We start from the raw sequence: 14435 nt of genomic DNA, 5'->3' as shown, positions 1-14435 counted from the left end.
GGGGGGAGAATGTGACAAGGAGGGGGGAGAATGTGACAAGGAGGGGGGAGAATGTGACGGGGGATGTGACAAGGGAGAGGGGGAATGTGACAGGGGAGATGTGAAATGGAAGGAGGGAGATGTGTAATTCAGTTTAAAAAATTGTACCGCTTTTGGTACAAATTTCCAGACAGAATCATACCGCCAGGGAGGTTAATTCAGGGATTTATTCTAATGCCATATTGGAGTGGGAAAGAAATTTTCCCCCCTTGTATGGGGCAATTGCCATCAGCATCCTTTGAATTAACCCAGTAGGGACACAAAATGGATATAGGTTGAACTAGATGGACTCCTGTCTTTTTTCAACCTTATGAATTATGTATCCATGTAACTTTGTAACCTAAAAGCAGTAAATGCTATAAAATATTTAACAGCCACAATTTACCTGTTAAATCTCTTGCCGCTCTGAAAATCCTGGACAAAAGGATAATTATAAAAGAAAGCCGTACATTATTTTATATGTTTCTGTTGCCGATTAACCTGCCACATCTCTAAAATCACCCACAAACTTTTGACAAGTTCCTCAGGGCGCTTGTTCCCAGGCAGTGTATGAAGCATAAAATATATATTTTTGAATTGTATATTTACTATGCAAAAAATATATAATGGCAGGAAGAGACCCTCCTGAGGAAGCGTGAGTGAAATGTACGTTGGGGTCTTGTTACGCTGAGCGCTCTGGGTCCCTGCTCCTCCCCGGAGAGCTCGCGGCGTTCTCCCGCTGACCGGGAGCGCTGCACTGACACTGCCGGCGGGGATGCAATTCGCATAGCGGGACGCGCCCGCTCGCGGATCGCATCCCAATCTGCTCACCTGTCCCGGTCCCTGGCTGTCACGTCCTGGCGCGCGCGGCTCCGCTCTCTAGGGCGCGTGCGCCAGCTCTCTAAGATTTAAAGGGCCAGTGCACCACTAATTGGTGCCTGGCCCAATCAGTGTATTACTCCCACCTGCTCCACGCATTTATAACCTCACTTCCCTGCATTGCCGGATCTTGTTGCCTTGTGCCAGTGAAAGTGTTTTGTGTATGTCCCAAGCCTGTGTTCCAGACCTTCTGCTGTTGCCCCTGACTATGACCCTTGCTGCCTGCCCTGACCTTCTGCTACGTCCGACCTTGCTCTTGCCTTGTCCTTCTGTACCACGCCAGTCTCAGCAGTCAGAGAGGTTGAGCCGTTACCGGTGGATACGACCTGGTTGCTACCGCCGCAGCAAGACCATCCCGCTTTTCGGCGGGCTCTGGTGAATACCAGAAGCAACTTAGAACCGGTCCACCGGTACGGTCCACGCCAATCCCTCTCTAACACAGAGGATCCACCTCCAGCCTACCGAATCCTAACAGTAGATCCGGCCATGGATCCCGCTGAGGTGCCGCTGCCAAGTCTCGCTGACCTATCCACGGTGGTCGCCCAGCAATCCCAACAGATCGCCCAACAAGGACAGCAGCTGTCGCAGTTGACTGCCATGCTACAGCAACTTCTGCCACAGCTACAGCCACCACCTCCTCCGCAGCGAGTGGCCGCTCCTAGCCTCCGCTTGTCCCTGCCGGACAAATTTTATGGGGACTCTAAACTCTGCCGTGGTTTCCTGTCTCAATGTTCCCTACATTTGGAGATGTTGTCTGACCAATTTCCTACAGAACGGTCTAAGGTGGCTTTCGTAGTTAGTCTTCTGTCTGGAAAGGCCTTGTCTTGGGCCACACCGCTCTGGGACCACAAATGATCCTGCCACAGCCACTGTCCAGTCCTTCTTCGCTGAAGTCCGTAGTGTCTTCGAGGAGCCAGCCCGGGTCTCCTCTGCCGAGACTGCTTTGCTGAACCTAGTCCAAGGAACTTCTTCCGTAGGCGAATACGCCATCCAGTTTCGTACCCTCACCTCAGAGCTAGCCTGGAACAATGAGGCCCTCTGCACGACCTTCAAGAAAGGCTTATCCAGCAACATCAAATATGTACTGGCCGCACAAGAAATTCCAACTAACCTGTCTGAACTTATCCTTTTGGCCACCCGCATCGACAAGCGTTTTTCTGAAAGACAACAGGAGCTCCGCCAGGAAAAAGACCTTGATCTCCGGGCACCTCTCTCCCAGTATCCTTTGCAATCTACCCCTGTGCCTCCCGCCGAGGAGGCTATGCAAGTGGATCGGTCTCGCCTGACCCATGAAGAGAGGTCTCGTTGCAGAGATAAAAACTTATGCCTGTACTGCGCTAGTACCGAACATTTACTAGTGGACTGCCCTATTCGTTCTCCGCGTCTGGGAAACGCACGCACGCACCCTGTTCACATGGGAGTGGCGTCCCTTTGTGTGAATTCTGCTTCTCCACGTCTCACTGTGCCTGTGCGGATTTCTCCTTCTGCCAACTCCTCCTTCTCAGCTGTGGCCTTCGTGGACTCTGGTTCTGCAGGAAATTTTATTTTGGCCTCTTATGTTAATAGGTTCAGCATCCCAGTAACCCGTCTCGTCAAGCCGCTCTACATTTCTTCTGTCAACGGAGAAAAATTGGACTGCACTGTGCGTTACCGCACAGAACCCCTGCTTATGAGCATTGGACTGCATCACGAAAAAATTTAATTTTTTGTTCTGCCCAACTGCACCTCTGATGTCCTCCTCGGTCTGCCATGGCTCCAACGTCATTATCCCACCCTTGACTGGACCACCGGGGAGATCAAAAATTGTGGTCCCTCTTGTCACAAACGATGCCTCACATCTGCTCCCACTTGTCTAACACCTGAGGTTCCACCCATACCGGCCCCTCCCAAGGCTTACCAGGATATTTTTGGCAAAAAGCAAGCTGAGATTTTGAGTCCTCATAGCCCCCTTCCTGGTAACACTCTGCTCCGTGGCAAGCTTCACCCTCTGCCCCCCCCCCCTCCCCATTCCCACTTCTTCTGGATTGCCTGCCGTTGATGAAGTTACCCAGGACTTCGCTTTCTTCCAGAAGGAAACTCAAGAGTCGCTCCCAATGGTTTCATCTCGTATGAAGGGACAAGCAGAAAAAAAGAGGGGAAGACCTAAGGGGGGGTACTGTTACACCGAGCGCTCTGGGTCCCTGGCACTTGCGGCGTTCTCCTCTCTGCAGCGCCCCGGTCAGACCCGCTGACCGGGAGCGCTGCACTGACACTGCCGGCGGAGATGCGATCCGCATAGCGGGACGCGCCCGCTCGCGAATCGCATCCCAATCTGCTCACCTGTTCCGGTCCCTGGCTGTCACGTCCTGGCGCGCGGCTCCGCTCTCTAGGGCGCGCACGCGAGCTCTCTAAGATTTAAAGGGCAAGTGCACCACTAATTGGTGCCTGGCCCAATCAGTGTATTACTCTCACCTGCTCCACGCCTTTATAACCTCACTTCCCCTTCCCTGCATTGCTGTTGCCTTGTGCCAGTGAAAGCGTTTTGTGTATGTCCCAAGCCTGTGTTCCAGACCTTCTGCTGTTGCCCCGGACTACGACCCTTGCTGCCTGCCCTGACCTTCTGCTACGTCCGACCTTGCTCTTGTCTTGTCCTTCTGTACCACGCCAGTCTCAGCAGTCAGAGAGGTTGAGCCGTTACCGGTGGATACGACCTGGTTGCTACCGCCGCAGCAAGATCATCCCACTTTGCGGAGGGCTCTGGTGAATACCAGTAGCAACTTCGAATCGGTCCACCGGTACGGTCCACGCCAATCCCTCTCTGACACAGAGGATCCACCTCCAGCCTGCCGAATCCTAACAGATCTTTCTGGTTTTGGTCTGTATTATACGTGCTTTATGTGTCTTACATTATATATAAGAAAAAGCAATGTGGGGGGGGGGCTCACCGCAATATAATATATAGATCTGGGTGCAACTCAGTGCAATACATCACACTACCAAAAAACAGCTGCCACTGAAAACAAGATGCACTCCACTAGATTTACAACAATATCTTTATTGGTACAAAACAGCAGATCAAGTTAACAGAAATATTAAAACCATTTAAAAGGCTCCTAAAGAGCCACAACACAGCCTCAGAGCAGGGCAATGATCCCTGCTCCTGGTAAATGACCCCGTCCTACTGAAGATGTAATATTAATAAATAGTGTCGGCTCAATGTGGCTACAAAAGACAAAATAAGGGCACAGTAAACACCACAATAATGTAACATGAAGAATAATTCTATCTAGGATGCAATCATAGCCTATGATACTGCCCTATTGCCAGTATACAATACCACACGTAAGATGTACTCCACACGGGCCAGCGACACAGATGCTGTGACAGAGGACGGGGTCACTAAACCCCACGTGTTCCGTCGCAAAGGGCAGTATCATAGGATATCATTGCATCCTAGATAGAATTATTCTTCATGTTACATTATTGTGGTGTTTACTGTGCCCTTATTTTGTCTTTTGTAGCCACATTGAGCCGACACTATTTATTAATATTACATCTTCAGTAGGACGGGGTCATTTACCCGGAGCAGGGGGTCATTGCCCTGCTCTGAGGCTGTGTTGTGGCTCTTTAGGAGCCTTTTAAATGGTTTTAATATTTCTGTTAACTTGATCTGCTGTTTTGTACCAATAAAGATATTGTTGTAAATCTAGTGGAGTGCATCTTGTTTTCAGTGGCAGCTGTTTTTTGGTAGTTACATTATATATATAGTAAATTTGAGTAGCCGTATTAGTCCAGTGATGCAGATGCAAATCATAAAATGTTGCAGTATCTTGTAATACCTTTTTTATTGGACTAACAGCATTTTGTAGAGACAAGCTTTCGGGATTCCTCCCTTTTTCAAGTCCAAAGCAAATTTGCTTTGGACTTGATAAAGGGAGGAATCCCGAAAGCTTGTCTCTACAAAATGCTGTTAGTCCAATAAAAAAGGTATTACAAGATACTGCAACATTTTATGATTTGCATTATATATATATATATATATATATATATATATATATATATATATGTATATTACCACTCTTTTAGTAATTTTTATGCATTACATCTTAACATAGTTGTTATTATTGACTTTATGTCTGCTGCAGTATAAGGAACTGTTGAAGCTTGACAGCAACAGCTTCCAGTTCAAATAGTTAAAAAACACATTATAGTAATATGTCTAACGTTTCGATCAGTGAAGGTCCAGGTGTTTAGACCCCCACTAATTACTAAATTAAAGGGGCAGAATCATTTCAGAGTGCTGTGTCTGCTGTAAGAGTGTGATGTGCGAATTCGTAGAGATTCCCAGACTTTCTAGGAATTCCATTACTCAGCTCTCAGAGGAAAAATCGAACAGAGCCGATCAGAAACAAAGGAGCTCAACGCTCAGCAGAGGCTCAGTTAAGACTTTTGCAGTGCAGAATCACACAAATACCCTAATAAAAATGCTTAACAAAAACAATATTCACTTAGTGTAATGACAATAAATAAGTAAAATGTAAAATATGCTAAGATGAAAATGAGTTTACCTTATTCTGAGGAGAGCTGGGATCACGACAAGTTGCAAAGATTTGTTTAGGCGGACATTGTTGTTCTGTCAGCTGCCGGACCAGTTCATAGCCAATCCCTCTGTTGCATCCAGTGATGAGGATTCTCTCAGGAGCCATGTTACCTTCTTCTTCTGTGGTAGAAGACTAAATGATTAAGAAGCCGTGCCTTAGCAGTGTCAAAGGGCAGCAAGTCACAATGAGTCAGCATAATAGTACATTTACGGTACTTCCCTTTCTAGAAAGGTTGTAGAACCAGAAGGAGAGAAACTGCGTGTTTCACAGTGCCTGAGGAAAACTATTTAATCCCTTCAGGTTTTTCACAAATGGTTTAGAAATGCAGTACTTCTCAAAAAATTGACTACTTGATTCTGCATAGTAAAAGGTACTGATCTAGTATAGTTCTAGGAAAGGTATAAGAAATCTGAAAGTGGTGTTACATAGTAATATAAGGTATTACTGTAATATCAGGAAGTACTACTTTAATGAGTGTATTATTTTCTTGTTGTCCCCAGGCTGCCTAATAAAATAAAAATAAAAAATAAAACACATTTTAAAAGGGGCCTGGATGCATTTCTGGAGAGAAACACCATTACAAGTTATGGAGACTAGGTTTATATTTCTAGGGACAGAACAATGATCCAGGGATTTATTCTGATGCCATATTAGAGTCGGGAAGGAATTTCTTTTGCCATCCTGTAAGGCTGGGTTCACACTACGGTTTGTAACTACGGTTCCCGTATACGGCTGGGAGGAGGGGTGGGCGGGGCTTAATTGTGGCGCCCGCACTCAGTCGTATTCGGGAACCATAGTTAATGTATGTCTATGAGCCGACCGGAGTGACCGCAGTCTCCGGTCGCCTGCGTTTTCGGCCGTATGTGGTTTACCGACCGCAGGCAAAAACGTGGTCAACCACGTTTTTGCCTGTGGTCGGGAAACCGCATACGGACGAAAAGGCCGCCGACCGGAGGCTGCGGTTCACTCCGGTCGGCTCATAGACATACATTAACTAGGGTTCCCGAATACGGCTGAGGGCGTGCGCGGTGATTGAGCCCCGCCCACCCCTGCTCCCAGTAGTTACAAACCGTAGTGTGAACTCAGCCTTACTCACCTTCCTCTTCTTTTCCTCCTTCCTCGGTGACCGGTGTCTTTCGTCTACAGCCAAAATACCAGTGATTGGCTGAACGGCTCTGTGATGTCACCACTACAGCTCCAGCTGTGTTACATACTGCGCTCCGGCGGTTAGCACCTGCCGTGAGCGCAGTAGCTCCGTGTCCCCGGTCACCGGCGAGGCCGGGATTCGCATTGCGGGACACGCCCGCATGCGAATAACGGCCCGTCACTTACCCACGTCCACTCCTCCTGCTGCTTCATCTCAGCCTCGGCACGCGCGTCCCCGTTCCTTAGGGGGCGTGCGCGCCGGTGCTTTGTTCTAGTAGTGTGCTGCTAGAATTCTTCTATTTCCATCCGTATTTCAGCCACAGCAGCCTGCACCTGCATACATACATTGGGGGAGATTTATCAAAACCTGTGCAGTGGAAAAGTTACTGAGTTGCCCATAGCAACCAATCAGATCGCTTCTTTCATTTCTGAAAAGGCCCGTGAAAAATGAAAGAAGCAATCTGATTTGTTGCTATGGGCAACTCAGCAACTTCTCCTCTGGACAGGTTTTGATCAATCTCCCTCATTATCTTTAGTAGTTGTGTTGGATGTGCTGACCAATTTTATTTTTTTTGTCTCACCATGAAGTACAACATTTTGGCAAGTCAAATGCACCAGAATTATTACAGTAAGTAAATCTGAATGCCACTTATTTTGTGTTGTAATAAAACATGTGTTAATGATAATATGTCACTTACCCATTGTTTTCATATTAAACTTGGGCCCCGTTACATTTATTGAGAAAGCTCTCAAGCACCCTCTTTATTTTCTGTCTGTCCAGACAGCTATAACATGGCATAATAGGGAATAAAAAAAGACACCCTCATATATTGTTGGTCGTCCCTCAAGTTAAAGGGGTTATCCAGGAAAAAACTTTTTTTTTATATATCAACTGACTCCAGAAAGTTAAACAGATTTGTAAATTACTTCTATTAAAATAATCTTAATCCTTTCAGTACTTATGAGCTTTTGAAGTTAAGGTTGTTCTTTTTTGTCTAAGTGCTCTCTGATGACACGTGTCTCGGGAACCGCCCAGTTTAGAAGCAAATCCCCATAGAAAACCTCTTCTAAACTGGGCGGTTCCTGAGACACGTGTCATCAGAGAGCACTTAGACATAAAAGAACAACCTTAACTTCAGAAGCTCATAAGTACTGGAAGGATTAAGATTTTTTAATAGAAGTAATTTACAAATCTGTTTAACTTTCTGGAGCCAGTTGATATATATAAAAAGGTTTTTTTCTGGATAACCCCTTTAAGCAGAAACATATTTTCTGAACAGGTAAACTAATGGCCTTGTTTCGCAAACAATGCTAGATGAAAATGTTGTGTCTAAATGAAGTCCTATGTTAAATACAGGAGAGATTATTAAAAATCAAAATATCGCCACCCCAAAGACTCCAGGAGTAGCCTATCGCATTCCTCAGTCCTTTACAGACTATTTTTTGGAGATTGCATGGTTAAAGCTATCCAGGAGGCCAGACTCCATGAACTGTTATAAGGATGTGTTGTGCTTTGCCAGGAAACATCTTAAAGGTCTATTTACACCCCGCCTCAAACGGAAGCCCAATAGACCCAAATTCCGGACCAATTCCGCACCAATTCCACAAAATCCGCACAAGCCAGAAAACACCCAAGGAAGCAGAATTGGTGCAGAAATTCCGCCCGTGTAAATAGACCCTTATAGTTTACTCGCCGAAGATGTCCTTCCAGGACTGCCACAGCCTGCTCAGAAACTATTTTATCAGGGACAGTGCTGACATCAAGAACAGGATTAACACCTTTCTCCTTACCCCTCTCCTTTGTGTGTTTTGTCTCTGTGAACTCTCCTCCTTGACTCCTTCTTTCCCTCCCATCCCCTATCACTGTCTGTTATGCTTTTTTGTTTGACTTTGTTTCATAAGGTTTGCAGGAATGTTAGTGTAGGGTGTGGTATGATGTTTAGTGTAGATATACTTGTGCTGTATGTTGTACAGTACTTTCATGCTGTGTATAGTAATAGTACTTATTTATTCCAAATAGGGTGAATGGGAACTGGCTCTCCTATATAAGGCAACTGTGTTTAATGTATGGCCCCGAGTAGATGGCAGCATATAGATGCACTAGATGGTGGTGCAGGCCTTGGCAGCAAGTCCATAAATACGCACAATAGGAGAAAAAGAAAAAGGCTGCACTCACCAAGATTTCTTCAGTGCTTTTATTATCAGGTGCGGATTATGGGGTCACACATAAGCGGGTGCTCTAAAGAGTGCAGCCTATTTCTTTTTCTCCTATTGTGCGTACTTATTTATTGCCTGCTGCATCACAGTACATTGTATTTATGTTCATGAGGATTGATTACTAATAAAGTTATTTTCAAATGCAGACAGTAACTCAAGTCAAGCTGTGAAGTAAGATTCCTGTTTAGGAACATGATACCCTTTAAAACATTGTGAATTTATCTTAGTGTGGTGCTCCGACGTTTTTGAAAGAGTACGATAACTTACATATATCCTTCTGGTGATTAATAAATGGGTCTTTTTTACCTTTTTGACCACTTATCTACTTGCACCCATTTGTTCAAATAGGCAACAAATAGTGTGGAGTAATTAAAGGGGTACTCCGCTGCCCCAACATTTGGAACATTTTGTTCCGAACGCTTGGAGCGGGCAGCGGGGGTCGTGACGTCACGGCCATGCCCCCTAAATGCAAGTCTATGGGAGGGGGCGTGGTGGGTGCAATAGACTTGCATTGAGGGGGCGTGGTGTCACATCATGAGGGGCGTGACTGTGACATCATGACCTCCGCCTCCTGCATCCAGAATTCTAAGCGAAGGCCGGGTGCTGCACAGAGATTGTGGGGGTCCCAGCTCCTTTGTATAGGGGATAAGATTTCTAGGAGCGGAGTACCCCTTTAAGAAACATAGGGAGATTCTCTATTTTGTTCTTCGATCTTGCTATCACCGCCCAGCATTCCATGCATGACTCTCCAATCCATTGTCTTCTTCATCATATTCGAGTCCACAAAAGTATATCAAAATATAAATCAAATGTATCCCTGGTGTGACCAATGTTGGTTTCCGACAACCTGTATGATTTGTTTTACCTTCCTATCAGATATCCACACGTTTCCAGCTCTGAGCATTAGATACAGCCAACAGATACCTTGTCTGTACCATGGCACACAACCGAAAGCAGATCCTTTACTTCTGGGCCCTAAAGGGCCTGATGTGGCGGTTTGGCCTCCTGTATTAGGCCCAGTCAGAACTGTAACCTCTGCAAACCCTATATTAGCAACATGGGAGTCCAGCACAGAGTGTTGAATTAAAATCCCAAAAGTCTACAACCCCTTTAAATACATCACTGCTAAAATGTGTTTACAACGCATGGAAAATATGGTGCTAGTCACTTAAGCCTTTTTTTGTGTGTGCAAAGTGCACCAGGTTTTTGTCCAAATTTTTTTTTCTTTCCCAAAAACCTTTTAAAAGATTTTATTGGAAATTTACATTTTTACATTTACAACACAGTAACAGATGTAAAATGAAGAATAAACTCAGAAAATTAAGAAAAATGCAGAACACATCAACTACATGTTTGCATGTTTTTCACCAAGTACTTCACCTACAAAAAAAATGCACCAGAAACTAGAATATAGACAAAATATAAACAATCTTTATTTAAAGGGGTACTCCGGTGGAAAAACATTTTTTTTTCTTTTTTAAATCAACTGGTGCCAGAAAGTTAAACATATTTGTAAATTACTTCTATTAAAAAATCTTAATCCTTCCAGTATTTATTAGCTGCTGAATACTACAGAGGAAATTATTTTCTTCTTGGAATGCTCTCTGATGACATCACGAACACACTGCTATCTGCTGACGTTATTATAATAATATTAATAAGTCTTTATTTATTGTTTTCCTTAGTGGGATTTGAACCCATGGTGGCTTAGTGCTAACCACTAAGCCACCATGCTGCCCTTAGCATACATCTGCTATGCACGGTTGCTAAAATGGACAGAGATGTCAGCAGAGAGCACTGTGGTCGTGATGTCATCAGTGTTCCAAAAATAAAGGAATTTCCTCTGTAGCTTTCAGTAGCTAATAAGTACTGTAAGGATTAAGATTTTTTAATAGAAGTAATTTACAAATATGTTTAACTTTCTGGCACCAGTTGATTTAAAAAAAAAAAAAGAAAACATTTTTTTTCCACCGAAGTACCCCTTTAAGCAAATAACAATTTAAAAGAAATTGTAAAAACATACAAAGAGCAAAATAGCACAGCACCAGTCAGATACAAGGTATAGGTAAGGAGAGAGCACAGTATATAAGATGGAAAGAACACTAGAAATTCACATATGAAGTACAAGGATATGGTACAAACAATAGACCAAATGTAGGAAGTAACATTTGGTCTATTGTTTGTACCATATCCTTGTACTTCATATGTGAATTTCTAGTGTTATTTCCATCTTATATACTGTGCTCTATCCTTACCTATACCTTGTATCTGACTGGTGCTGTGCTATTTTGCTCTATGTATGTTTTTACAAATTTTTTTTTAATTGTTATTTGCTTAAATAAAGATTGTTTATATTTTGTCTATATTCTAGTTTCTGGTGCATTTTTTGTAGGTGAAGTAGTGCGATTTCCATGCACCTCATTTTCTACTTATCTGGTAGAAATATTTTTTCGGTGATATAATGTATTTCACCAAGGTAGTACATTTCCCTCCCAGCTGATGTGAATTCCAGAATGCTCCTCAGAAAGGCTGTCCAGAACCTTCAGAATTCCTTGGACACTCTGCTCCACTGTGAGAGGAGCCTAAAAAATAAATAAAAAAATAGAATCAAAAGCAAAAAAAAAAAAAAAACTAAAAGGCTGATACTACATTGTCGATGCCAATTTACAATACGTTCGGCTATCCTGGTAAAATACCCATGTGATTTGTTTATATATATATATATATATATATATATATATATATTTTTTTTTTTTAACCCCGTAAAGACCAAGCGTTTTTCTGTTTTTGCACTTTCGTTTTTTCCTCCTTACCTTTTAAAAATCATAACCCTTTCAATTTTGCACCTTAAAATCCATATGAGGGCTTATTTTTTGCGCCACCAATTCCACTTTGCAATGACATCAGTCATTTTGGAAAAAATCATAACTACATGCATGACAATTAATACATTTAAAATTGTCATCTTCTGACCCCTATAACTTTTTAATTTTTCCACGTACGGGGTGGTATGAGGGCTAATTTTATGTGCCGTGATCTGAAGAGTGTGCTCCATGTTGGGAGCAGTAGTACCTGCAGTTAAGGACAGATCATAGTGGGTATCACTCCTGACATCTGCTGTGATCTTCCTTTCTATTGCAGAGATGTGGAGCGGCTTTCTCCTGCACTCCGCATCTCTGCACTATACTCTGGCCAGTGTGAGATGGAAATTTGTGCCCCGTGCAGACTTGCCTCCGCTCCTCCCCTCAGATCTCCGAAGTTAGAGCTGGGGGAGGGCAGAGCGAAGGCAGAGTAGGGGGAAAGAGGAGGTACATGCCCCCCTCATCTCCCCTCTCCCTGCTCTGCCTTTGGAGGATGCAGGTCTTCACGGGAGAAAGAAGACAGAGCAGGGGAGAGAGGACGTACACGGCTCCTCATCTCCCCTCCCCCTGCTCTGCCTGTGTTCACTGAACGGAACAGGAGGATGACAAAGTGCACATGCTGGGGATGTATAGACTGTAGGGGCTAGGGAATAAATCTTAGTGATGTAAATAGAACATCACTCAATCATATTTCCCTCTGAGAGCTGTGATTGGGTTCAACGATCCGGCCAATCACCACTCTGGGCAGAAAACATGAATGAGTGATGTTCTATTCACATCACTGGCCGGAGTACAGAGCAGAGATGCGAGCGCTGTATAGAGCTGCTCCGCATCTCTGCTATATTATGGCATTTTTAAGCCTAAAAAAACGCAGGGCAAAAACCTCAGTGGAATGCTAGCCTATATCATTTACACTCACCACTACTGGATGTACAGCACCATGTTTTTTTATTCCAGCACAGCTGCTGTTTCATTACTATAACTGGGTTATACAAAGTGCCTCTATAACATACTAAACAGATGGTAGGCAAAATACATCTTATCCCCCATCCTTTGGATAGGGGATAAGATGTATTTGGCCAGAATACCCTTTAGAAAGGTGTCCACGACAGTCGAGGAGGGTCCCCTATAATTTTGAGCTGCACCCCTTTCTGCGCTTATAGCACGCCCCTTGATTGACACAAGACTTGTGTTGGCCCCATGTATAAGCTTTCAAGGAAAACAAGACAAAAATGGGGTTGGAAGAGGCAGAAGTGAATTGTGATCATAAATTATATACACATCTATAAAACTACCATATCAGGGCCAGTGATGAGCGGCATATGCCATATTCGAATTCGCAATATTTTGCAAATATGAGGACGAATATTCGTCCCATATTCGTGAAATTTGAATATTCGTGAGTTTTTTTTTCCATTGCAAAATTTCGCCATTGCGAAATTTTGCTATTGCGAAATTTCGCTCGTCTGCGCATGCGCGCTATGACATCATGCGAGAACGGAAATCATTTCCTGGATCTTTGCCAGTTGCTTTTCGCATCGCGATTTTCTGCTGCCCTGCGAAGCGAAGATGGTGGGGAGTAACTTTACATCAAGTGAGGAAAAACTGCTGATTTGTGTAAGTAATTTCACCACTGTTATTTCATTATATTTAACTGCATTTTAGACTAGTTTAAAAGTTATGATATAAGATCAGATAGCAGTGTTTCCCAAACAGTGTGTCTCCAGCTGTTGCAAAACTACAACTCCCAGCATGCACTGACAGACCATGCCTGCTGGGAGTTGTAGTTTTGCAACAGCTGGAGGCACCCTGGTTGTGAAACACTGAGTTAGGTAAGAAACTCTCAGTGTTTCGCAACCATTGTGCCTCCAGCTGTTGCTAAACTACAACTCCCTGCATGCAACTCGCTGCATCCCCCCCCCCCTCCCCCAATGTGAATGTACAAGGTACATTCACATGGGCAGGGGCTTACAGTGTGTTTGTAGCTGAAGCTAATTTTGCGCTGCAGCTCAAACTCTCAGCGGGAAACTACTGTGAACTCCCGCCTGTGTGACTGTACCCTAAAAACACTACATTACACTACACTAACACAAAATAAAATAAAAAACACTACATATACACATACCCCTACACAGCCCCCCTCCCCAATAAAAATTAAAAACGTCTGGTACCGCACTGTTTCCTAAACGGAGCCTCCAGCTGTTGCAAAACAACTCCCCAGTATTACCGGACAGCCATTGACTGTCCAGGCATGCTGGGAGTTTAGCAACAGCTGGAGGCACCCTGTTTTGGAATCACTAGCGTACAATACCCCTATGTCCACCCCTATGCAATTCCCTAATTTCGTCCTCAAATGCGCATGGTGCTCTCACTTTGGAGCCCTGTGTTATCTGTGGTATTACATAGGACTGCAGGTCACATCTACTACCTTATCTGTACTCAGAGAGTTATCACTGTGTTATCAGTTGTGCTTCTGTTTAAAAAAAAACAATTGGGTTCTCTTCTGCTTTTAAAAAAGCAATTGGTTGTCACAGGATACAAGGCACAGAGGACGCAAGCAAAAGCACAGAAACACTCTCCTCTCTAAACCACCATGTGAATCTGCAAAGGAATGCTGCTGGGGAGTGATGTTATATACTGGTAGTGCCAGCAAGTTTCTATTGGTTGCTAGGGACGTTGCTAAGCTCTGACAACCGTGCTTGCAGAACTCTTATTGGCTCACAGGCATAAGTAG

General features: G+C 44.1%; 2 protein-coding genes across 7 annotated transcripts in view; both read right to left on the bottom strand.

Moving 5' to 3' along the window:
- LOC130277095 (C-factor-like) overlaps window positions 1-8919 on the bottom strand; it is a 35438-nt gene extending 26519 nt beyond the window's left edge. Inside the window, exons 1-2 of one of the 5 annotated variants that reach the window (XM_056527409.1) lie at window positions 8800-8919; window positions 5445-5596 (exon numbers count right to left, since the gene is read on the bottom strand). In XM_056527409.1, the coding sequence (XP_056383384.1) occupies window positions 5445-5582 (138 nt within the window). In that variant the 5' untranslated portion in view covers window positions 5583-5596; window positions 8800-8919. Of the gene's footprint in view, window positions 1-5444; window positions 5610-6573; window positions 6684-6809; window positions 6995-8799 lie in introns of those variants that run through there. The other 4 variants (XM_056527406.1, XM_056527405.1, XM_056527408.1 and 1 more) reach the window with 4 other exon arrangements.
- A 2301-nt stretch (window positions 8920-11220) lies between these two features.
- LOC130277094 (C-factor-like) overlaps window positions 11221-14435 on the bottom strand; it is a 45525-nt gene continuing 42310 nt past the window's right edge. For both annotated transcript variants that reach the window (XM_056527403.1, XM_056527404.1), the window contains one exon: window positions 11221-11422. In XM_056527403.1, coding sequence (XP_056383378.1) covers window positions 11309-11422 — 114 coding nt within the window. In that variant the 3' untranslated portion in view covers window positions 11221-11308. The remainder of the gene's footprint in view (window positions 11423-14435) is intronic.

Source organism: Hyla sarda, chromosome 6 (genome assembly GCF_029499605.1).
Source record: "Hyla sarda isolate aHylSar1 chromosome 6, aHylSar1.hap1, whole genome shotgun sequence".
Lineage (NCBI taxonomy): Eukaryota > Metazoa > Chordata > Amphibia > Anura > Hylidae > Hyla > Hyla sarda.
The sequence above is the reverse complement of the archived record's forward strand: the minus strand, read 5'-3'. Positions and strand labels throughout refer to the sequence as shown.